General features: G+C 42.7%; 2 protein-coding genes across 3 annotated transcripts in view; one reads left to right on the top strand and one right to left on the bottom strand.

Moving 5' to 3' along the window:
* Positions 1–284: 284 nt before the first annotated feature.
* On the bottom strand, positions 285–7,424 carry LOC139366933 (prostaglandin reductase 3-like). Of its 2 annotated transcripts, XR_011626824.1 has the most exons (3): positions 6,846–7,415; positions 2,990–4,430; positions 1,636–2,846 (listed from the first exon to the last, which is right to left on the bottom strand). XR_011626824.1 is itself a non-coding variant. In XM_071104695.1 (2 exons), the coding sequence occupies exons 1-2, from the start codon at positions 7,127–7,129 to the stop codon at positions 3,503–3,505; spliced, it is 1,212 nt and encodes a 403-aa protein (XP_070960796.1). In that variant the 5' UTR covers positions 7,130–7,424; the 3' UTR covers positions 285–3,502. The 2 variants fall into 2 exon arrangements, 1 of the variants encoding a protein (XP_070960796.1); XM_071104695.1 differs by having other exon boundaries at positions 285–4,430; positions 6,846–7,424.
* A 590-nt stretch (positions 7,425–8,014) lies between these two features.
* The window catches only part of LOC139366939 (teashirt homolog 1-like), a 38,588-nt gene continuing 23,521 nt past the window's right edge, over positions 8,015–23,081 (top strand). The window contains exons 1-2 of the mRNA XM_071104715.1: positions 8,015–8,291; positions 8,427–9,002. Coding sequence (XP_070960816.1) covers positions 8,963–9,002 — 40 coding nt within the window. The 5' untranslated portion in view covers positions 8,015–8,291; positions 8,427–8,962. The remainder of the gene's footprint in view (positions 8,292–8,426; positions 9,003–23,081) is intronic.

The following is a 23,081-nucleotide window of genomic DNA, read 5'->3' on the forward strand; positions in this document are numbered from 1 at the left end:
CGCAGATGAGCAGGGACCCTGGACATCTTTCTTTTGGTGTTTTTCAGAGTCGGTAGAAAGGCCTCTTTAGTGTCCTAAGTTTTCATAACTGTGACCTTAATTTCCTACCGTCTGTAAGCTGTTAGTGTCTTAACGACCGTTCCACAGGTGCATGTTCATTAATTGTTTACGGTTCATTGAACAAGCATGGGAAACCGTGTTTAAACCCTTTACAATGAAGATCTGTGAAGTTATTTGGATTTTTACGAATTATCTTTGAAAGACAGGGTCCTGAAAAAGGGACGTTTCTTTTTTTTGCTGAGTTTATTTCTATGCAATACAACATGAGTAAAAGTAACATATTATTATATATTTTTTATTACATATCGGAAAGTCACCTGTTTTTACAACTTAGTGTTTGGGTGTGCATCGACTAATTAGTTCAGTGAGGTTTTGTAACAGGGGGAGGAGTGATGGTGGTTGAGGGGTCTGAGTGACTCTTAGTAATTGAGAGTGGACCTGAGCCATGACAGAGTCAGTCACTAAGGCACCAGGTTATACCAGACCACACCATCCAAATGATGTCTATGTTAGGTGTGCCAGTATAGGAACATGGATGGCAGAGCCTAAAGTAACACTGAGGTTGATTGAATATATAGAGTACCCAGCTGATCAAATTGATTTGATGTATTACAACACTGGCATTTCACTAAACTGTTGACAGCATTTTCAATTTATTCATTTAATCAACAATTATATGGTTCAATTGAATTGAAAGCAAAGCTGTAAAAAGGTCACAGATCCCATTTTGAGCGTGTATCCGAAATGCACAAAGCACAGATCTCTGGCAAACCAAGTATCACAACTATTCATGACATGCACTTTTGGACATTTATTTTAGATTTGAACTTTTCTCTCACAATTGTTGTGGTTGTTTCACGTTTACCATATAATATTTTCAATCTTGCCTTTAGGGTTAAATTAAGGGCTATACTCAGGTTAAAGGTGGATGTAATATACTGTATCTCAAAAAAACATAACTATAGTCTAAGCAATAAAAAAAAACAATAACTAATACTCTCAAACTACGTTGAGAAACGCGGCACTTTTCCAAAACATGTTTGTCACTCCACCAACATTTGTCATGTACCTCAGAAGGTGACTACAACAGGTATGTGTCTATATGGTTTGTTAAGAGCCTGCTAACAGCTACAAGCCAATTAAAGAGAGTGTGTTGTTTTCTCCAGGTTGTCCTGTGCTTTTAATTGGACTGTGAATGCGCACTAATCATGGCTGCTACAGGTGGGCCCCGGAGGACCAGAGTGAGGCCTCGGTTGGTAATTGAAGACAGATACACATTGACAGTCCGTACCTCTATCCAGAGTATGCACGCAATAGTACTCAAGCACGGTAAATTCAAGTGAACATTTGTATCACCTCTCTCACCTTTGTGTGACTAGCGTGTGAGAGCATGCTCTTGCATTACAATGACGGCGTGAACCATACATTTTACGAGCGGTAAGAGCATCTGCCTTAACAATAGCTTTCAGGTTGCTCATAGTCATGTATGCTTGTACAGTGGCACTGTTATGAAACACTTACAATGATGGGTGCAGAGATGGATAATTTCATTTATATATTTAACACGGGTAGAAATCAAAGAGGACCTTAATTTTTTTTTTTTTACTAAAGATAGTAAGAACCAATCTACAAAAATACACTGTATGCATTACACAGACCACTTCTCTCTTGGAACACATATGTGTGTGTGTGTGTGTGTGTGTGTGTGAGACACACACTGGTGCAGGTTCAAATGGCTTCAGGCCGGTGGGTATGTTTCTGATTTCCTGAGCTGCCTGCCTGGCGAAGGTAGAGGCTTTGCATGCTGGGGTCACACCTGTAACGTATTTCACACCGAGATCTTTTTTGAGTGGCCACCTGGAGGAGGATATTGCATGTTCACAGTGCATGAACACACAGACGTCCCTCCCAGGTGGAAACAGGTGTTTGTTTTTGTGTTCCTAGGCTTGATAGATAACGTATTGTCTTAGAGATGTTTTAATTACCTTTTCTCACTTCTTAAAAAAAGCCACAGAATAACACCCCCACATTAACTTGTAAATAGTTTTAGAATTAATATGGAAAATGTAAGAAGGTATTTCTCCATGATGATTGTATCCCACCTAGTCTCCCATCTACCCTTATAGGCGACAACATGATATTTAGCTTAAAAGGGTTCCATATTTAAAATGACAAAAAAATGAAATTTGTGAATTGGCTTTAAAGATAATCCAAAACATCAAGTGGAACCTTATCCTCACGGTAACAAACAAAAAAGAAAACTGTAGGCCTACCTCAGAGGGCATTCCACAATACATTCAATATAAGTGGGTTTCTGCTTCTTGTGGGAAAAACTAATGGTATTTTCAACCCCAAGTTCTGGTTAGCTGGACTAATTTTTTTATTATGGTCAGCTTGGGGCATGTGAATGGAAAGATGGATTATATGAACGCTGTTTCGATCAGCCACAAACATGCTATAAAATACCAAGCACACCTGATGCTGCATTCAGTTCTGACAAGTATTAACAGATCTTACTAAAACCAAACACAACAAAATGTGATTCTAAAATCAAGAATGTAAGATAAATAATGTAATCTAGATATTAGTGTTAATTACACGTGTTATTACTCCTCAAAATTAGCCATTTTAAAACTTACTCTACACCTACAATACATAGAGAAATGTGCAATATTTTCTGTTGATTTAAGATAATTTATTAATTATATGAATGAGTAATCTGTTTATGCATGCTGTACGTATGTACGTGTGTGTGTGTGTGTGGGGGGGGGGGGGGGGGGGGGGGACTAAACGGGTCAATTGCTCTGGGCATGCTTAGGCCTATATTCCAAAAGAATGACAGAGGTTTAAACTGGTAACACTAAATGTGATCATTATGCAATATTGTCCTCAGATGTGTAAACAGAGGGTTCAGCTGATATGCTGGTACATTGTCTGGAGTGCAGTAATCATGCGTAAGCTGTGGACAGTCAATGCAGACACGGGTCTAGTTACTGTCAACACAAACGTTAATATGGTTACATTTTAGTTAGCTCTAGTCTTGAGCACAGAGCAAAGAAACAAGTGAGTGTGTGTGTGCGAGATAGAATGAGGGAGGCATTTGATCTAGAGGGGTACAGCATTATTTTCTTGAGATAACCTATGTTGTTACACCAGCAATCTTCCCTCTACAAGTATGATCCTCATTTATTGGGACTTTCTATTGAATAAAGTAAAGCTAATCATTAAAACATTAAACAAGGAACTGTTCTCTAACAGAACAACATTTTAGTAATATCTAAATGTATTCAGGTGAAATAAACTGTTCAAAAATATATTAAATTCAGAGTAATGTAGATTGTCACAGTTCGGGTAATTTGCCTTCAACATATATACTTACATTGTTCATTTCAATGTACATTAGATTTGTTTGAGAATTCCAGTGCATTCACATTAACGCAAATCACAGTTTGCTGTCCAGCGAGGGTGGAGTCACCTCAACCACCACCTTTCCCACGTTTTTCCCAGCATACATGTAGTCCACAGCCCTAAAGACGGACTCCAGTCCCATGAAACGGCCCTCGGGGGCCATGTCGCCACAGTCCACTTCACACACCAGCTTCCCTTTAGCAAACATCTGCATCATGCTTCCCATCGCCTCCTTGTAGTCGGACAGGAAGTGAGGTAGGAAGAACCCCCTCACGCTAGCTGACTTCTGGAGCAACTTCATGGGCAGAGTTCCTCCTTTAACAGTTGGGACCCCTGATGCCGTTTGGTACGCTGAGATGAATCCGATCACGATCAGCCTACCCTTATTGGCCAGATTGTTGACCGCCATGTCAAACATTCTGCCACCTATGGACTCGTAGACTACGTCCAGGCCTTGTGGGTACTCTTTGCGCAGCGTGGTGCTCAGGTCCTCGGACGTGTAGTTGATGGGCCTGTCGCAGCCAATGGTCTTTAAGAAGCCAGCCTTCTCATTGGAGGAGCAGGTGCCCACAACGTGGCAGCCGGCCTGTTTGGCGAACTGCACAGCAAACTGTCCTGTGCCACCGGCAGCGGCCGTCACCAGCACCGTCTCGCCCTTCACCAGGTCGCCAAGCCGCTTCATGGCGATATAGGCCGTGGCACCACTTAACAGCAGGGTGAGGAACTCTGGCTTCACCGCGGGTACGGGTACGGTCTTGATCATGGGTATTACCGTGTACTCCGCAAAGGCCCCATCGGCAAAGTAGGCCACGGTGTCGCCAATGGTGTAGCGGGCGCTGGCACTCAGGCCAAGTCCGACCACCTCGCCAATGCCCTCGAACCCGGCGTCAAACGGTGGCTTCACCGAAGGGTCGTAGCGGCCTGCTGAGTAGTTGATGTCCGAGGCATTGATTCCAACAAATCTGCATGGAATGGAACAGGGAAGGATAAATATGTGTGAATGACAGTTCAGAATGAGTAACAATTGTTACATAGAATTAAAATCAATTAACGTCGGTATAGGATACTTTAGTGATGTTCTTCCGTCGGAATTCTGATAATAACATGATAATATAGTCGGAATTTTGATAACAATATGATAGTAGCTCATGTTATAATAACATAAGAGGAGCACTTCAGAATGCCTACAGTCGTGTCTGCGAAGGTCAAGATTTCACTTCCAATTTCACTTCCATTCTCTAGGAAATATCTGCGACATCGTTCGGGAAGGAAACATTGGTTTGTTTTGGCAATGATTCCATTTGTCTTGGGAATAAACACCCACCTTACACTGACAGGACGAGGTTGGTATCACAAAACACATTGCATGATGTCACGAGTCATTGTCTTGAGAGACACACAAGAACAAACTGCACTTTTAAATCTGGTATATTTCTTTACCTCGACATGAAAACATAAATACAACTGTTTTCATCTCAGTTGATGACATGGAGAGAGAAAAAAATCATTGTGTGAAAGAAATGTAGAAATAAATCATTTTCTATCCTCCAGAAGAACCCTTGTTGCGACTCATCATTGTGCATGTCACATTTGCATTTTTAGCACTTAAATATAACATCCCGGTTTAGTTACAAATAAATGGCTCCAATTAAATATAGGAAAACATCTAGGTTTGACTATACTTTCCAAATTGCTTTTGCAGCCCTTCTGAAATATTCCGTACCAGTAAATATTTGAACCTGAATCTCTCATAATGGACCAACAGTACTGAAACGCCATGCATTAAAGAAGAGCAAGTTCACAGGTCAAAACTCAAATGAACTGGGCTGATATTCTTAAAGATGCTTGATTTAAAAATGTGCAACTTTGAATGCACAATAATCTCGGTCACTGAAACATGATATTAATGCATATCTCAATTTAAGCTCAAAATTAGTCAAGCAAATTCAGGTCAATAATGCATAAAAGAAGGCTATATGTGCAATTAAATTACCTTTGACTACAGTAGGCTGTTGTGCAACTGTCTTCCCACCTCAGAGAATTTAACCAAGCAGGCCTTATACAATACAAGGCCGACATTGGCCTAAATGCGGCATCACAGATATTTCTGCTAATTCCCAAGCTCTACATTGAGACCATAGAATTGGCCTTTCTGATGTAGTTATTAACAAATAAATAATAAGCCACATCAAGAAAGGTGCCTGAATAACTAGGCCCTTTAACTTATTTTTTCAGTTGAAGGTGCTTGAGGCCTAGTTGTTAGCTATTCATCAGCTGTGGTCCTGCTGCTAAATGTTGTAATTTTCCAGGCCAACTCATATGATGGAGATTCATTACAGACAACAAACAAAGAATTGTTAAAAAAGAAAGAAAGTATAAGGGCATAGGCCTACATTAAAATATAGAACAATTTGTGATGCCATACAGTTTCAGGAGGCGGGGGAGGGCAAAGCACATAACCTACCACTGCATCAACAGTTCTTTCATTTTCCCAAGATGAGAGAGATATTATTTCTCCATGGAAAATGGTATTTATAATTCAATGTTCCACATTTTCAAATTATAAATGACATACAAGACAATACACTTTTATTTATTCTCTAGGTTACGCATACGAAATTACGCACACAAAACAAACCTGTGAAAAAGTTTTAGGCTACATATGACCATTTCTGCAAATGTTAAAAGCTATTTGATCTTTAGATTATGCTCGTATGTCCTTGGTCTCAACCATAATGAAAGACACTGCCTTTATTTCACTGATCAACTACGCTCTAATAGGCTACACCAGCATTTTAATATCTCTTTGATTTAAATCGTAGTAAATAACCGGTTAGATTAAGTAGCCTACATTCCTCTGTTACAGTAACCTGTTAATGTAATCAACATTTGTATATATCTTGCTTTGAATCAGACAGACATTTTTTGAGTCTTACGCATTGGTTTTATGCAGCGGAAAATGATGATCCTGCCGCAGCCCCAAATGCCATGCAAAGCTGTTTCTCCATCTCCTCATCTATTCGTGCGAGTCTATCCCCCCCAATGACTTTCTGTTTGCAGGTTCGTGACGTAAGGAGACAGGACAGAGCGAGATGGATTGATAGACAAATGTAGGGGCGGAACTTGGATATATTTCTCACGTATTTTGCTCGCTCCTGAAATGGTCGCAAGTAAGCTACTAATATCGATGGGGATGGATAAGGCTATTCTAACCGAGGTAAGACACCCTTTCATAACTTGAAAACAATACCAAATATTGTATCAAAGATATTGGCTCCAAAATGTGCCAAATATTGGAATAGTCTATCCATAGGGTACAGGCTACGCACCCGCGGAAAATGTGAACCTTCTGTATCCAATTTCTAACCAAAACTTACCGATTTCTGACAAGCAAGTCCCCGTCGCCAGGTGTCGGGACTGGAACAGTTTGCAAGGCAACGGCGTCTCTGAAATTCTGGCTGAGCTTCGTTACGACCAGCTTTTTCATGGAGCTCGGTATCGAGGAACCTTTAAAATCCATGAAGTGCGTGGAGTATGACAAATCTATAATGAAGCGGCGCGATACGAAATGAACTCTAGAAAGTGCATCGGTTCCTCTGCACCCCCCGCCGATTACCGAAAACACCCTCTTACCGTTTCTCAACAAGAAAGAGGTGGACATTGCACCAGGGAGGGATTATGTGACAAAGTTCACGGGCACTGGCTGTGCATTGATATCAATATGCTTATCTTTAGCCTATGCTAGGCTTTCTTCACGTAGCAGGGTAGGCCACGCCAATGCAATGATGCATTGCAATTAAAACAATATTACCAGCGCAGTTTTGTCGCATAAGATTGACACGCAATAGCGTGCTTTTGGAATGTTTGCCTTGATGATAACTAGGCTATAGCACGGCGCAACCTTGTAGCAGCTGTCACTGTAGCGGCTTGTATTCTTTGGAGTCCCTCCCCTTCCTGGACATGACACACTTCCTAGTAAAGGTGAAACAAATCAATCGTAGTCTCAAACATATCCTCGACGATTGTACACACAAATCCAAAGAATTGCCAATACAGCCAGTGCCAACCACAACCATTCAAGGTATTAACAAGCACCGTTAAAAGGCTATTATCTACAGGATATATTTTCTCCTCAAGCATGCTTAAATTATGGTGCTCTCACATTAGGAAACTTCAGTCCGAACGTTCCAAAAATATGCAAGTCCAAAGCATTGCCATGTTGGGTTTGACATAGGATAGCATATATCAGGCAAAATAAAGTTGGTGTAAGTTTATTTCATATGATGATGATGATGATGATGATGAGCTAATTGTAGTAATATAGCCTAACCTAGTAACAGTTTTGTAATAATTGACTAATTGCCATAATAACATTCCGCATGAAGTTTATGGATCAGTATTTCAAAGCAACATTTTGATATTAGCCTACTGATGTAAGCATTCCTTTGTCAAGTCATTTCAATTTTAATCAGAGGAAAAACAAGACAATTAAGAAGATTGACAGGTGGGTTCTACTGTCAGGGTGACGCTTGTAGCGCGAGGGGAGGAGTAAAAATGAAGCAGGAAAAGCCACTCGATGCGTCTGTCTATCAGTTGAGACTGTCTGAAACGCTTCTCGATTCCCTGCGTTTTCATTTTTTTTCCTCGGAGGAGCAGACGAGACCTCGGTTCACTCCCTGGAGTTTACAGAAGAAAAATTCTCTCCGCGAGGTTGGATGCCTGCACCTTGTTTGTTTCTCTTTAGTCGCAGGCTCCTCACCACGTCAACCACCTGCACATTCCTTGATCGGCGGCTGATAATAATTATTTTCACGACTAGAAATGTAAGTAGAATCCCTAACTTACCACCCCGGCTCAAAAAAGTATCCGCTGACAGCGAGGCTTGATCCGACTAGGTGACGGACTGACATTAACCATCTAATGCCTGTCTATTTTCTCTCAATTCTGCTTTGTTTCAGATCTGAGCTTGAAGCGCAGCCTTCCACGGAAATACATTTCAAAGGTGTTCGCTCACACTGGACTTATTTGTTTACCATCAGAGTTTATTTATTTTGGAGTGAAGGCGGTACAAAGTAGCCCCAACACCGCCATATAGCTCCCTATGGCAGCAGGGGAGTGACTGAAACTTGGCTTCGATGTCTGCCTCTTTTTCTGACACACAGATATGAGGAAAGATGTTATTTGATAGACATGTTCTCAGCTGGCGAAATTCGTGCATCGTTTTGATATCACAGAACCCCTTTTTTTTCGTTTGTCCTTTATCTTCAGTCATTTGTTTCTATTCGTAGGCCTAAAGGACATATTTAGTTACATTGTGGCCGTTTCAGGTTGTCTGGCATAAGCCCACAATTACAAAAGAAACAAACCATTCTAATAGAAAAAACTGTTGACAGTTATTTCCCGAAAAAAAAAAGGTTCGGGATGGTTTTTCTCCACTGACAGACTAATTGTTTTGATTCCTGCATGAAAAGTACCGTGGAACGTGACGGTCACTATGCCGAGGAGAAAGCAGCAAGAGCCCAGGCGATCAGCAGGTAAGCACCGGCGCGCACACACACATTCATTTTCACCATCGCTTACTAAATGGAGATCAAATGTTGGACTTTTTATTTTTAATTCACTAAAAATGTTTTATTTTCCCCTTTTACATTTCTCCTGTTATGCATATGTAATAGCCTAAAATAAGTTTTACCTTCAACACATCTCCATTAGTTGACCATTATTATTTTCTATATTGCCAAATGATTTAAGTAGACCACGGTACGTTTGTAGTGACACGATAGGCCTAATGTGTTAACTTGCCAGAAAAGTTGACTACTTTAGGTAGCTAGATAAACGAAACGTTAGAGATAGAGTTTCTATTGGGGTCCATTGCAGTGTTAAAGAGCGTGTAATAATGAATAATTGACTCCGAAAGAGGGGGGGAAAAACCGGCTCTGGCCAGTTTTTCTTTCTTTTCGGTTTTATTAGAGGATTGCCATCATTGATTTGATGCGTGATTGATCGCCTGTCATGTGGCAGCCTTTGATCTATTCATCCCTGATAAACATCAATACATCTCTCCATGGAGACACGCATGCTCCTTACAAATCTAGCCACTCAAAGGACAACCCCTGTTGTCTTAAAAAAAGGGAAGGAAAAACGTTTTTAAAAGGAGGGAAATCCTTATCTCTTTATTGTTTTCCAGAGAAAATACTAAGGGGAAGAAAGAGAAAGAAAGGAAATGGAGGGGGGTGGAAGTGTTTTGAGGATCACAGAAATGACTAAATCCTAATTAATTAGGGTACCTGAACTAGCCTACCAACAGTAGCCCCCCCTGGTCTTGGTTAAAGACACGGAGGTTTGCACTTCTTATCCAAATGCACACCCTCCGCTCATCCTACAGAACACTTTACCAATGCAGTCCATGTCTACATCCACAGGACTGTAGTATTTACTATCTAACAACCACGGATAAACCAGATGTCGAAACACAAGGTTGAGGTCTAGTGATTTGGATTTCGACTCTCATCTCTTTTTCAAGCCGCTTTAAACAAATGTAAATGAGTGACAGGGATTTCCACCTCTGTGCTAATGAGGTGCAGCCTTTGAAGTTGGGCACTAACAAGTGGAGTGAACAAAAGACAGTTCTAGAATTTTAAAGAGGTTCTGAAATATGAGGTGTAAAGCGGACCGAACAGGAGGGCCCGGGCAGCGAAGACTTTGAACTCGGCAGGTTTATCATTTTAAATAGGCGCCAAATGACGGGGAGTCAGTCTGGATTGACTGGGAAGAGTATTCAACTAGTACTTCTCTCTACAGTTCATACACTTCTGACACAGTGTTGACTAGCCATCTTATGCTTTATACTCACTGTTGAGTAGCATCTGATTCTTGTCTTGTATCACATAAAAAAAGAAAGAAGCTGGGTAGCAGGCTATAGGATCGCATGTAGGCTATTCCCAACAGATCAGATCTTACATGAAAACATGCCATCACCTTGACCCCTCAACATGGTCCTATTGATCTGCTTGCCTGTCATTGACCGGCTTATACATTATGGCCTTTAATGGTCAATCACAACTTGGCAGATGGGAGTGTTACCATTCTGTCATGATCATGACCATTTGTTGGAAACAACAGCACCCTCCAACCCTCCCCATTAACACAAATACAGACACACGCTCAACTAAAGTATGATGGTCCAGTGTTTCAATGCTAGCTAGTAGCTACTGAACCATGTCTGGTACTCTGTAGCCTATACGGAAATAGAGAGGGAGAGTCGATGTAGTATCGCCATGGTAGTACCATGGTAATAGAGGTTTAGAGAATGAGCACTCGAGTATTTTCACTGAGAGGGTTGACGCCAGGTTCAACCAAAACAAATGTGGCACCCCAGGGGTACAGGACTGGACCTTATAGAGGATGGCTGAACGGAGCACCACGAGGAGACATGTCTGGACACATTATGTTTGTATTTATTTTTCACTAGTGTCAGGGGTTAGAATAGAGCAACATTTAATATAGGGCCTTTTACGTTCTGTGTGGGTTTGTTTGTGTGTGTGTGTGAGAACTTTTAACGGTTGTAAATGGGGCCATAGCCGTACAAAAGGCCTTTCCCTGATATACAGTATACGTAGTGTCACGGGAAAACCATAATATCTACTCCTCTGATTTCAGATATCCTGTCATTTTAAGGTTAAGATGAGCTACGGTTTGTATCCTACAGAGTATTTAAGGCAGTTGGTAAGAGTGTGTATATGTGTTACTTTATTTGAGGTCTCATTTTGTCCTTGAATATCAGTATCAGTTGATGGTGATGAGGACAGGAGCGATGTAAAAAAGAAAGAGAGAAGAGTGACGTTGTCTTTCATTAAATTGGAGGGTTGTGTGTCTCAGCCAGTCAGAGCTAGTAGTCTGGGGAGAAAAACATCTCTTTCCCAGGGATAGAGGCTTCTTCATTATCCGAGAGAAAAGGTAAGGTTGCTTCTCTGGGCTTCATTAGAGAAGGCCCCTAATTATCTGTAAACCTGATGGATTTGTGACGGGCCCTAACGATTAATGCTGACAAATTCAGTAAGGTGTCAAGTCCGCAGCTGCCTTGATGTAATCAAGTTGATATTATACAGTCCCCATAGCCCCTAGTGCAGTATCAACTCAATTTGCTCGTGCAGGTGACAAATGGACTTTGCTACCTGACTAATCATGTCGGAGGAGACAATGCCTCTTAATGACCTCCCTAATCCTCCGCCTTTAACGACGCAATAAAGGCCAGACGCACCGAACTCAAAATCAGCTGCATCGTCACATGGAGGCTACACTCCTGTATCAAATGGCGGGGCAATGTTTATGTTTCCCTTTTTATATAGTCTAATAACCGTCATACTCCTGCAATTGTCATTCTTAATATCGCATATGATTGTTACTGTGCATAAGAAGAAAAAATGGTCGTTTTGAGGGTTTGTGAAGGTTTATAAATGTGGGAAATGTAGCTAAGTTTTCCAGAACATTTTTTTGGGTGGGGCCTATTTTTATTTTTTTGTACAAAATTTGGTCAGTGTAAAAGGAAATGATAATAGTACGTTAATATGTTTATGCAACATAATTCTATTATGCAAAGTATAGCTTTTATTTGATGGTACATTTGATGGTACATTGTGTATACGTTTTGAAGCAGCACAGTGAGGGAGAGACACACACACACACACACACACACACACACACAACACCTTTTCACGTCTTAATGTCTAAACCACGTACAGCCCTAGTCTTAATGTGTGGAAAATGTATCTCTGCCGCTCTTGTGTTTAGGGGCCATTCTAGAAACCTGGTTAAAAAAAAATCTCCCAGTATATTTGGAGTGGGTTTAAGAAGGCCAGTGCCCTGGGATAAATGGTTTAGCATGCCCCGGGGTCGCTAAGATTACACAACGACCTTTGTGCTCTAACTTGACGATGCTGTTACGTGATATTCTGCCCTCGAAATAATCAGCATGCCGAGATTTATGTGGCCCACTCTTAAATCAACGGCCTGAGGAGGACCGTCTTACATGAGGTGTATTTTTCCATTCTATTTCCCTGTAGTTGTCTGCCAAAAATATATTTTGGGAGTAATCTGAAAACGATATTAATCTGGAAGCCCGGAGAACATAAAGATTTGTTTTTGGAGGTGCGTGCAAATGTAGTGGACAATTTAGTCAAGGTCAAGGAAATGTTAAGCGATTTAATGTTTCACACGCTTTCTCTGAAGTCGACCGAGACATCAACGTTTGTCGTCGTTAGAATTGTGTGTTTTCGCCCACATCTAACGTTTCTAAGGAAATGTGAATAGGACATTTGTGAGTGCAAAGATATATCTAAATGCCTCTTAATAGGAACATGTGTGTGTGCTGTTGTGTGTGTGTGTTTTGGTGGAATAAATGCTGATGCTAGAGTGCTACAAGAGTAGTCGTTGTAGCACTCTAGCGTCTCCCTTCTGTTGGGCCCTGCGTTTTAGAGTATGTGAGAGGGCAGTACATTGACACTCTGTTTACCATATCAGTAACACAAGGACTCCAAGCTAACTAGGACACACAAACGTCACATGCTTATCACTAATGTACAGTGATATACAGTAGGGGGGTTTTCTGTGTGTGTGTGTGTGTGTAACAGTTCCCTGAGTGTGTGTTTGGCGGTCAGGCTCTCTTCTCTCTGCTTCACCAGAGGTTACTTTAATTGGAGCGCCTGTGTCGTTAGCAGGTGGCATCGATTTCTTTCGTCGATAGCCAGTTTTGCTCTTCTGCCACCCTCTGAGACTAATAGTTAAATTTGCATCTGGGAATTGAGCCAGTCAAAGGTCAAACATGCTCAGCTCTTTTTTTTATTTTTTTTATTTTTTTTTAATGCCTTCAGTTGCCCAACCTCTACTGCCATAGCTGGAGTTGTGTGTGTGTGTGTGTGTGTTTAGTAGTCACAACTATATTTCAGATATAAGGCATATGAGAGTAGGTGACTTTGGGAATAATTTTTGTAAGTGTTTAAGCCATACAACCATAATATATTTTTGTGTACGCATCCAGTACTATGTGTGTGAAGCTAAGGATACATTTCATATAATGTTTAAGCTCGTCTTATCTTTCTCTTTCTTTCTCATTCTTTCACTAAGCTGCCCTCGGGGCACGAAGCTACCATCAGAAGAGTGTCGCCCTCTCTGCACTGTAGACACACACACACACACACTGTGGCACGGTGGGAGGTCATAATGGGGGTGGCTTAGTATGATGGGAAATCGTATCATTAAAGCAGCCAGATGTGCTTTGTGGCTCGGGAGCAAAATGTCTCTCGGAGTGGTGTTGTGGGACAGAAAAAAAGAAAAGGACGTCAAACATAGAGAAGGCAACCCTCTGGGATTGGATTCATTAGTCCAGTCCTCTCGGTTTGCTTGGTCACCGTCATTATAGTCTAAACTTCTTTTTATTTTATTTTACATGAAAGTGTTGTAGTCATGTTATTTGTATGGACTTTTAATTGGATTGAGAACGAGAGTAAATGCAGCAACAGTAACTGTACTAATAAATATTTAAGTGAGTTTGTGTTTTCTTTTGATGTTAAAGTCACGTTTTGTTACATACGTTTTTCCGTAGATAGTGTTTAATAAGGAGTAGGCTTATTGTATTCCGTATAGTAGTTACAGCGGGTCTAGGTGGTTTTTAACAGCAAATTATTGTAAAATTGTTGCCGCTTTTTTCGGTTCATAATTTGAGAGAAGTCAATAACATGAAACTACAATTTTGGATATCAAAAAAATGGTTAAGTAAAGTATTCTATTTCCAGTGAGTACATTTGTTCTCTTGATCAGTGGTAGTGTTCCTCCTCGAGAGGCTTGGCAGTGCTATGGGATGTCTGTACCAGTCAAATTGAACAGGTTTCTGCCATCAATAAAAGATGAGCAATTACAGAATATTTTGTCTAATAAGTATTTGAATTTCTCGGCGCAGAAAAACATGTAGCTTACCCACTCATTACATCAGTTAGCAGGGGACGAGCGCGGAGAACGGGAGGCACGTGCTTTGATGCCAACAAACAAACAGACAAACGAGATGGGCCTACTACAGAGGAGCCGATCCCTACCCAGGGACACCCTCGCGCTCATCCTCCTCCCTCTTTCTGCTTCTCTCACGTCCATCTTATCTCTCTCCCCCTGTCTTTCTTGCCCCCTCCCTCTTCCTAACATGTATCCCTCACACCCCCCCCCCCTATCTTACTAGCTCAAATACCTCTCTCTCATTGTGTCTTCTACTCTTTTCCCAACATCAAAGCTCTCCGAAACCTCTGAATAGGAACATGCGTGTGCTGTTGTGTGTGTGCGTGTGTGTGTGTGTGTGTGTGTTTTGATGGAATACATGTTGATACCAAAGGTAGTCGTGTAGCACTGGTGTCTCCCTTCTGTTGGGCCCTGCGTTTAGAGTATGTGAGAGGGCAGTACTCAAACCCCCTTAAGATAGCCTTTAAAAAAAAAAAACGTTTAAAACTTTTTAAAACAAAGCAGTATGTAGATCGGCGGCAAAACGCAGGGGAGCGAAAGAACGAAAGAAAAGGGGGTGAGGAGGAGAGGAAAGAAGAAGAGGGGGTAGCTACTAGCTAGGCAGGCAGCAACAGGGCTGGAGGGGGGCAGTTCCACAGGACGGGTATTAAAGCTGACAGATGAACGGGACGATGGACAAATTCTCCTGCAGCAGCTGTGACTGCCGCCATTATCCTGACAGGTGTCAATTAAGAATTACTGCCGGGTGGAGTGGGCCAGGGCGACCCCTCCTCTCTCGCCCAGCTGTCGGCTTGTGAAAGAAATAACACTTTACCCGTGTCACTTTGGTTAGTCCCCCTAGCAGTAGACCCCCGAAAACAAGGGGTGGCGTGGAGCGCGCCAATCGATAAAGTGCTGTACTTGTAATTATTGCGCCCTTCGGTCCGTGGAGGGCTGTGGCGCCCGATGGGTGATGTTAGCCAGAGATAAGGACTTCCCATGATCCTCCTCTTCACCAGACCTCACCAAGGTAGTTGGGAGAGGGGTGTGTTGAGGGATATGTGTCGGGCCGGGTGGCCTCTATCCTGTGTGGAGTACCTGTGAGACCAAAGTCAGACTGGCAAACCTTCCCTCTGACAGAGCGACCAAACCTCCTCGCCATCTATTTCATTGACCCCCCCTCTCCCACTCCACCACCTCTCTCTATTTCAGGAAAGGCTAATCTCACAGTCGCACACATTGTAAAGTGGCTAGCTCTGTTCAATGAGTGAGAAAATGAACACTTGTCATTGGCAGTCGTGGAGGCTTACTTCCTCCCTAAATGATGCTTTAACTCACATCTAACACACACCCCACTGCTCGTCCCAATCCATTTCACTATTGTGTGTGTGTGTGTGTGTGTGTGTGTGTGTGTGTGTGTGTGTGTGTGTGTGTGTGTGTGTGTGTGTGTGTGTGTGTGTGTGTGTGTGTGTGTGTGTGTGTGTGTGTGTGTGTGTGGAAAAAAGAAAGTAAAAGAAACATATTTTCTCCCAACTGTTGGCAGGAGTTTAGTTAGTGAGTGTACAGGAGTTGGATGTTTGAAAGACAGGTAGGGAGGAAGTCATTCTGAGACCCATACTGCTTCCACCACATCATTACTGAGGGCGTTGCTGGGAGTTGTAGGAAATGATGTCATCGGCATGACTGGTAAAATGCCCTCTTCACTGACTATGCTCAGCTCTTGCAGTAGGGGTTGCAGTTGTGTGTTGTTTGTCATTGGGATAGTTTAGCTGGAGGTGTGTGTGTGTGTGTGTGTGTGTGTGTGTGTGTGTGTGTGTGTGTGTGTGTGTGTGAGAGAGAGGAGAACATAGATAAAAGTGGGAGCTGAACAGTATGACTGTAGGTACTACATTCTGAATGATTGTTTTTCCAACGGAAATATATTTGATCACAACACAGTCTCATACACTTTCGTTGAGAGAGTGAGTATGTATCACATACATATTACATAGTATTATCAAACCAGTTAAACACCTAGTATGGGATATAGAATATTAATATGCTAAAACCATTTATAAACAGCCTTCATGGAATAGACAATCGGTGACAGAAGAGAAGTATTAGAAGAGAGCTGAGAACTCTGGGAATATTCAGTTATGGAGATTTACATGCTCACGTGGGAGTTGTTTCTTAGGAAATTCCTCCCTAGAAATCATTTTCCATTAAAAAAAAATAACTGGGAAAGAGATGATACTATCAGTGTTATTTTTCCATTCTGTTGTATTTGCATATCTCGTTGTTTTAAATAAGGCTTCCCTCCAAGTGGAATGCTAGCTTTTTATAGCCCCTGTGCTTCACCTTTTCCTACTCAGGCCTTCCCCTTCTCTCCCCCCCCCCCCCCCCCCTCCCATTTCTCACACTGGCCCCAGACTGCTCCAAGCTATTATCAAACTTGCGTTTTATTCCATATTCCATCCCCATGCAAATCGGATGTGCTCTCTCTTATCACTTTCTCCCCCCCCCAAACGGTTGTGTGTAATCAAAGTAAGCGGCAGAGCTAAAGGGAAGCAGCGCTTCGCGCCGAGATGGATGGAGGGATTAAATATTAACCGGATGCGGCTGACTTAAGGCAGTGTTTTACATAGCAGCTCACGTCGCGGCGGTCTGCCATGAATTGATCCCCTCGCCCGCCGCCGTTACCCGTTTGGCAGCAGAGTCACATAATTTTTTTTACCATCATCTTTTCCAGCGGCCAGCCTAGGCAGGGGAGGGTGCGAGGTACAACCCCCCCCCCCTGCTCTTAAAGGGGTAGGTGAGATGGATGATAGCAATTTGAAATGTTGTTTGTGTGTGTGATCATGGAGATTGTTTTATTATTACCACAGTATAACCACTGGGATGATTCATTGAGGCAAACACACAGCGTACGGAGGCTCAGCGAGCAGAGGTACCGGGAACCACAGAAATAGAATTACTAGACGGGATGAAGCCCCTCAAACTAAGGCACTTTGACTCAAATCAGTCTATTTCTATTGCTAGGACTTTCAGCAACGCTGGGCCAATTACAGTGGGGCAAAAAAGTATTTAGTCAGCCACCAATTGTGCAAGTTCTCCCACTTAAAAAGATGAGAGAGGCCGGTAATTTTCATCATAGGTACACTTCAACTATGACAGACAAAATGAGGGAAAGAAATCCGGAAAATCACATTGTAGGATGTTTAATGAATTTATTTGCAAATTATGGTGGAAAATAAGTATTTGGTCATCTACAAACAAGCAAGATTTCTGGCTCTCACAGACCTGTAACTTCTTCTTTAAGAGGCTCCTCTGTCCTCCACTCGTTACCTGTATTAATGGCACCTGTTTGAACTTGTTATCAGTATAAAAGACACCTGTCTACAACCTCAAACAGTCACACTCCAAACTCCACTATGGCCAAGACCAAAGAGCTGTCAAAGGACACCAGAAACAAAATTGTAGACCTGCACCAGGCTGGGAAGACTGAATCTGCAATAGGTAAGCAGCTTGGTTTGAAGAAATCAACTGTGGGAGCAATTATTAGGAAATGGAAGACATACAAGACCACTGATAATCTCCCTCGATCTGGGGCTCCACGCAAGATCTCACCCCGTGGGGTCAAAACGATCACAAGAACGGTGAGCAAAAATCCCAGAACCACACGGGGGGACCTAGTGAATGACCTGTAGAGAGCTGGGACCAAAGTAACAAAGCCTACCATCAGTAACACACTACACCGCCAGGGACTCAAATCCTGCAGTGCTAGACGTGTCCCCCTGCTTAAGCCAGTACATGTCCAGGCCCATCTGAAGTTTGCTAGAGAGCATTTGGATGATCCAGAAGAAGATTGGGAGAATGTCATATGGTCAGATAAAACCAAAATATAACTTTTTGGTAAAAACTCAACTTGTCGTGTTTGGAGGACAAAGAATGCTGAGTTGCATCCAAAGAACACCATACCTACTGTGAAACATGGGGGTGGAAACATCATGCTTTGGGGCTGTTTTTCTGCAAAGGGACCAGGATGACTGATCTGTGTAAAGCAGGGGTGTCAAAGTCAAATGGAAGGAGGGCCAAATAAATAAATCAGCTACAAGACGAGGGCCGGACTGTTCGAATGTTCATTGAAAAATTTTTAAATGACGCATATAGTCTAGTGAACCTAATTGAACCTACTGAAAACCTAACAAATATATTACAATATGATCAGATAAATAAAGCAATATTTTCTTATGGCTCTGTCAGTAATCTTTAATTTTCAACAGACACAAAAGACAAATTTCCTTTATATAAATATCCCCATAACATGAACATTAAATGAAAGAAACCGGTATTCAAGGCACCATCAGTAGACTATATTTTCTATTTTAGCAAAAGTGGGCTAAATTTACTTCAAAGAAAAAACAATAATAGCAATTTTCTATCATCCACTCAACTGAAATATTTTTAAAATATAATTGGATTGAAATACAAAAAAATAAAGTGCAAAAATCTATTAATCAAAAACAACACTTTGTTTAAGGAGAAGTAACATGCAGTGAAAACAAATATTACATTTTAACTTTTAAACTTGAACTGAGTAAAAACTCTAAATATGTGATTGCACAGTAATGTTCACTTGTTTGAGGTTGAGGGTGATACTTGGTGGTGTCCCATCTTTTCCACAAGTTCATCAATGTTCGGGGTAAGGCTCTGAGCTGAAGAAATCCTCAGAATTGAGTGGAGGTGTTCAGCAGTAAGTCGACTTCTGTGTGATGTTTTGTTCAGGTTCATCAAAGAAAACAGTTGTTCACACAGGTATGTGCTGCCAAACATAGACAACGTTTGAGCAGCCTGGATGCGCAGCTGGGGCATTGTGCCGGGGAGGAAACGGGCGAACTCCGCAGCACCCACTGCCGCATATTTTGCCCTCAGTGCATCATTGCATTGGAGGTCAATCAACTCCATTTGGAGGTTTGGTGGTGAGCTTTCCACGTCAACAGCAAATGGGTTACCGAGCAGTTCCAACCTGCTTTTTTGTGCTTCAAAGTCAGCAAATCGGCGTCGAAAGTCAGCGGCAAGCATACCTATTTTATCAGCCAACTGTGTGCTCGGGAACGCACTGGTAGAGAGCTTCTCTTTCATGGTCTGGCAGCTGGGAAAGTGGCTCAAATTTTCTTTCCGCATCTGCGTCTCCCACAGAGTCAGTTTGGTTTTAAATGCCTTCACTGTACTGTACATATCAGAGATGACACGATCCCGACCCTGCAGCTGCAAGTTTATTGCATTCAGATGACTCGTAATGTCACACAGAAAAGCCATTTCACACAGAAACATTTCGTCTCGGAGTTGTGTTGTGTCTTTCCCTTTGCTGTCCAAGAACAGACAAATCTCCTCACGAAGCTCGAAACATCTTTGAAGCACCTTTCCCTGGCTTAGCCATCGCACCTCTGTGTGATAAGGCAAATCACCATGCTCCGTTTCTAACTCCGTCAGAAATGCCTTGAACTGGCGGTGATTCAAACCTTTGGCTCTGATAAAGTTAACTGTGCGCGTGATGATGCTCATTACATGCTCCATTTTCAAGGCTTTACCGCACAACGCTTCCTGGTGTATGATACAATGATAAGCTGTCAGCTCACCTGTCGCGTTTTCCTCTTGCATCTTTTCCCGTATCTTCGCCACCAGTCCGCTCCTGTGTCCACACATCGCAGGTGCTCCGTCGGTTGTCAAACCCACGAGTTTTTCCCAAGGCAGCTCCATCTCATTTACACATCTTGACACCTCTTCATACAAATCATGCCCCGTAGTTGTGCCATGCATAGGACGTAAAGCCAAAAACTCCTCTGTCACGCTTAGGTTGGAGTCCACTCCGCGGATGAAAATTGACAACTGGGCAATGTCAGAAATGTCGGTGCTCTCATCCACAGCCAAGGAATATGCAATAAAATCTTTTCCCTTTTTCACAAGCTGCTCTTTTAGATTGATGGACAACTGGTCTACTCTCTCGGCAATGGTGTTTCTGCTCAGACTCACATTTAAAAAGAGTTGCCTTTTTTCTGGGCAAACTTCGTCACAAACTTTAATCATGCAGTTTTTGATGAAATCCCCCTCCGTAAATGGCCGGGCTGATTTAGCGATCTCTTCTGCCAAAATAAAACTGGCCTTGACAGTTGCGTCCGCGTGTGTGTCCGCGTGTTTCGTTTCATAATGTCGTCTCAGATTATACTCTTTCAGTACCGCCACACTTTCTCCACACAGAAGACACACAGGTTTTCCAGCTACCTTCGTGAACATATACTCCGACTCCCACCTTGTTTGAAACCCCCGGTTCTCAGTATCCACCTTCCGTTTTGCCATTTTTGATGGGTATCTGAAAGTTAATTTTACTGTGATGCTGACGACTGCTGTGCCAATAAATATTGAAATGAAGCAGCCTACTGCTCGGTGCGTCACCTTTGCATTGTGGGAAATGTAGTATTGGTGCGTGTAAAAGATCTGCGGGCTGCCGGCTTGCTGCGGGCCGGTTCTAATAATAAATCAAGATCATCCCAGGGGCCGTAAAAAACCTTCTTGCGGGCCGGATGTGGCCCGCGGGCCTTGACTCTGACATATGTGGTGTAAAGGAAAGAATGAATAGGGCCATGTGTCATGAGATTTTGAGTGAAAACCTCCTTCCATCAGCAAGGGCATTGAAGATGAAACGTGGCTGGGTCTTTCAGCATGACAATGATCCCAAACACACCGCCCGGGCAACGAAGGAGTGGCTTCGTAAGAAGCATTTCAAGGTCCTGGAGTGGCCTAGCCAGTCTCCAGATCTCAACCCCATAGAAAATATTTGGAGGGAGTTGAAAGTCCGTGTTGCCCAGCAACAGCCCCAAAACATCACTGCTCTAGAGGAGATCTGCATGGAGGAATGGGCCAAAATACCAGCAACAGTGTGTGAAAACCTTGTGAAGACTTACAGAAAACGTTTGACCTCTGTCATTGCCAACAAAAGGTATATAACAAAGTATTGAGATAAACTTTTCTTATTGACCAAATACTTATTTTCCACCATAATTTGCAAAAAAATTCATTAAAAATCCTACAATGTGATTTTCTGGATTTATTTTTCTAATTTTGTCTGTCATAGTTGAAGTGTACCTATGATGAAAATTACAGGCCTCTCTCATCTTTTTAAGTGGGAGAACTTGCACAATTGGTGGCTGACTAAATACTTTTTTGCCCCACTGTATGTGTATGAGGTTCTGCTTAGCCTCCCATGATCAACCGAGGAGTCCAACACTGTGGACTGTGTCGTTTCGCGACCTGCCCCTGTACAGTCGCTTATATACGCACTCTGAACTGTGCGACTAGCATACACTGGCCTTTTTGTTTCCTTTTTTTCTCTATTTCCTTTCCCCACCACTTCCTCTTCTGTAATTAACAGTGACCCCCCCCCCCCCAAAAAACTAAACAAAAACAAAATGTTAACAATGGCCTCAGTGTGTTTGTAACCGCAACACACTGGACGTATGAATGACGTTATGCTAGCTAAAGGCAACAGTGTTTGTAGGGTCGGTCAGTGTTGGTGCCTCATGGTAAAACAGACGATATGCGGCGGGTCACACAGGCATGCTATGCTGTTAGCAGTGCTGCTACGGGTGTGTGGGGTCAGTCTCAGTAGCGCGTTGCTCAGGAATTGTGTTTGTGTGCTTAGGCATTGTTTGATTCTCTCTCTTTCTCTCTCTGTGTGTGTGTGTGTGTGTGTGTGTGTGTGTCTCTCTCGCTCTCTGTGTGTGCGCGCGCCTGTGTGTGTGTGTGAAGGCCCTCCTCGGGTATTTATAAATGCAGTGTCGGTCATGTGGTGGAGCGTTGCAGCCCCGTAGTCACTGAAGGAGGAGGTCAAACATGGCAAGGGGCTCATCACTCAGCCCTAATGATGCCTTGTTTTCCCGCCCCTCTCCCTGCGAGCACCCAGCCAGAGTGCACATCTGACGGGGTCATCCGTGGGTCACGACCCCCTAGGTGGCCGCCCGGGCCCTCTCACTAGACGACTCTTGTTTTTGTTTGCCCTCTCTCTCTCTCTCTCTCGCTCTCTCTCTCTCTCTCTCTCTCTCTCTCTCTCTCTCTCTCTCTCTCTCTCTCTCTCTCTGTGTGTGTGCTTTAGACTATCTATTCTCTCTCTCTCCCTCCCCCTCAGTCAAAGTAGCTGGTCCCCATAGCAACACATTGTGAACTCTTTTAATGTTGTAGTGGTTCAGTGGACCAATAATGTGTGGAATCCGTGTTGATGAATACCCTGTGTTGGTGCCTGTAATCTGGTCCTCTCCTATTCCTCATTCCTGACATTTCTGACAAGACACTAACTGATCTCTTATCAGTCTCTTCTCACTCTACCTCATCATTCAGGAAGGATGTCAAAGGTTCCCTCTGCATTATCTGGCTGTCTTTTTTTTCAGTCAACCACATGGTTGGATGGAATGTCCTGAACTACTGATCCTGAATCAGTCAATATTTTAAGTTTATTCCCACCCACTTTGTTTTTCTGTACTGGCTTTTGGTCGCATGATGATTGAGAGGGGACACTCAAACATTTCCTCTGTCACAGCTGATTCAAACTATGGGGTTTGTTGGCTGTCAAATCTCCTGAGAACTGATAACAGGTCAGCCGT

The sequence above is a fragment of the Oncorhynchus clarkii genome, chromosome 2, assembly GCF_045791955.1.
Source record: "Oncorhynchus clarkii lewisi isolate Uvic-CL-2024 chromosome 2, UVic_Ocla_1.0, whole genome shotgun sequence".
Classification (NCBI taxonomy): Eukaryota; Metazoa; Chordata; class Actinopteri; order Salmoniformes; family Salmonidae; genus Oncorhynchus; species Oncorhynchus clarkii.

Coding starts and splice junctions, on each gene's coding strand:
- LOC139366933 (XM_071104695.1), bottom strand. CDS start 7,129: ATGTCCACCTCTTTCTTGTTGAGAAACGGTAAGAGGGTGTTTTCGGTA. Junction 4,431..6,845: donor GACTTGCTTGTCAGAAATCG/GTAAGTTTTGGT, acceptor CATTCCATGCAG/ATTTGTTGGAATCAATGCCT.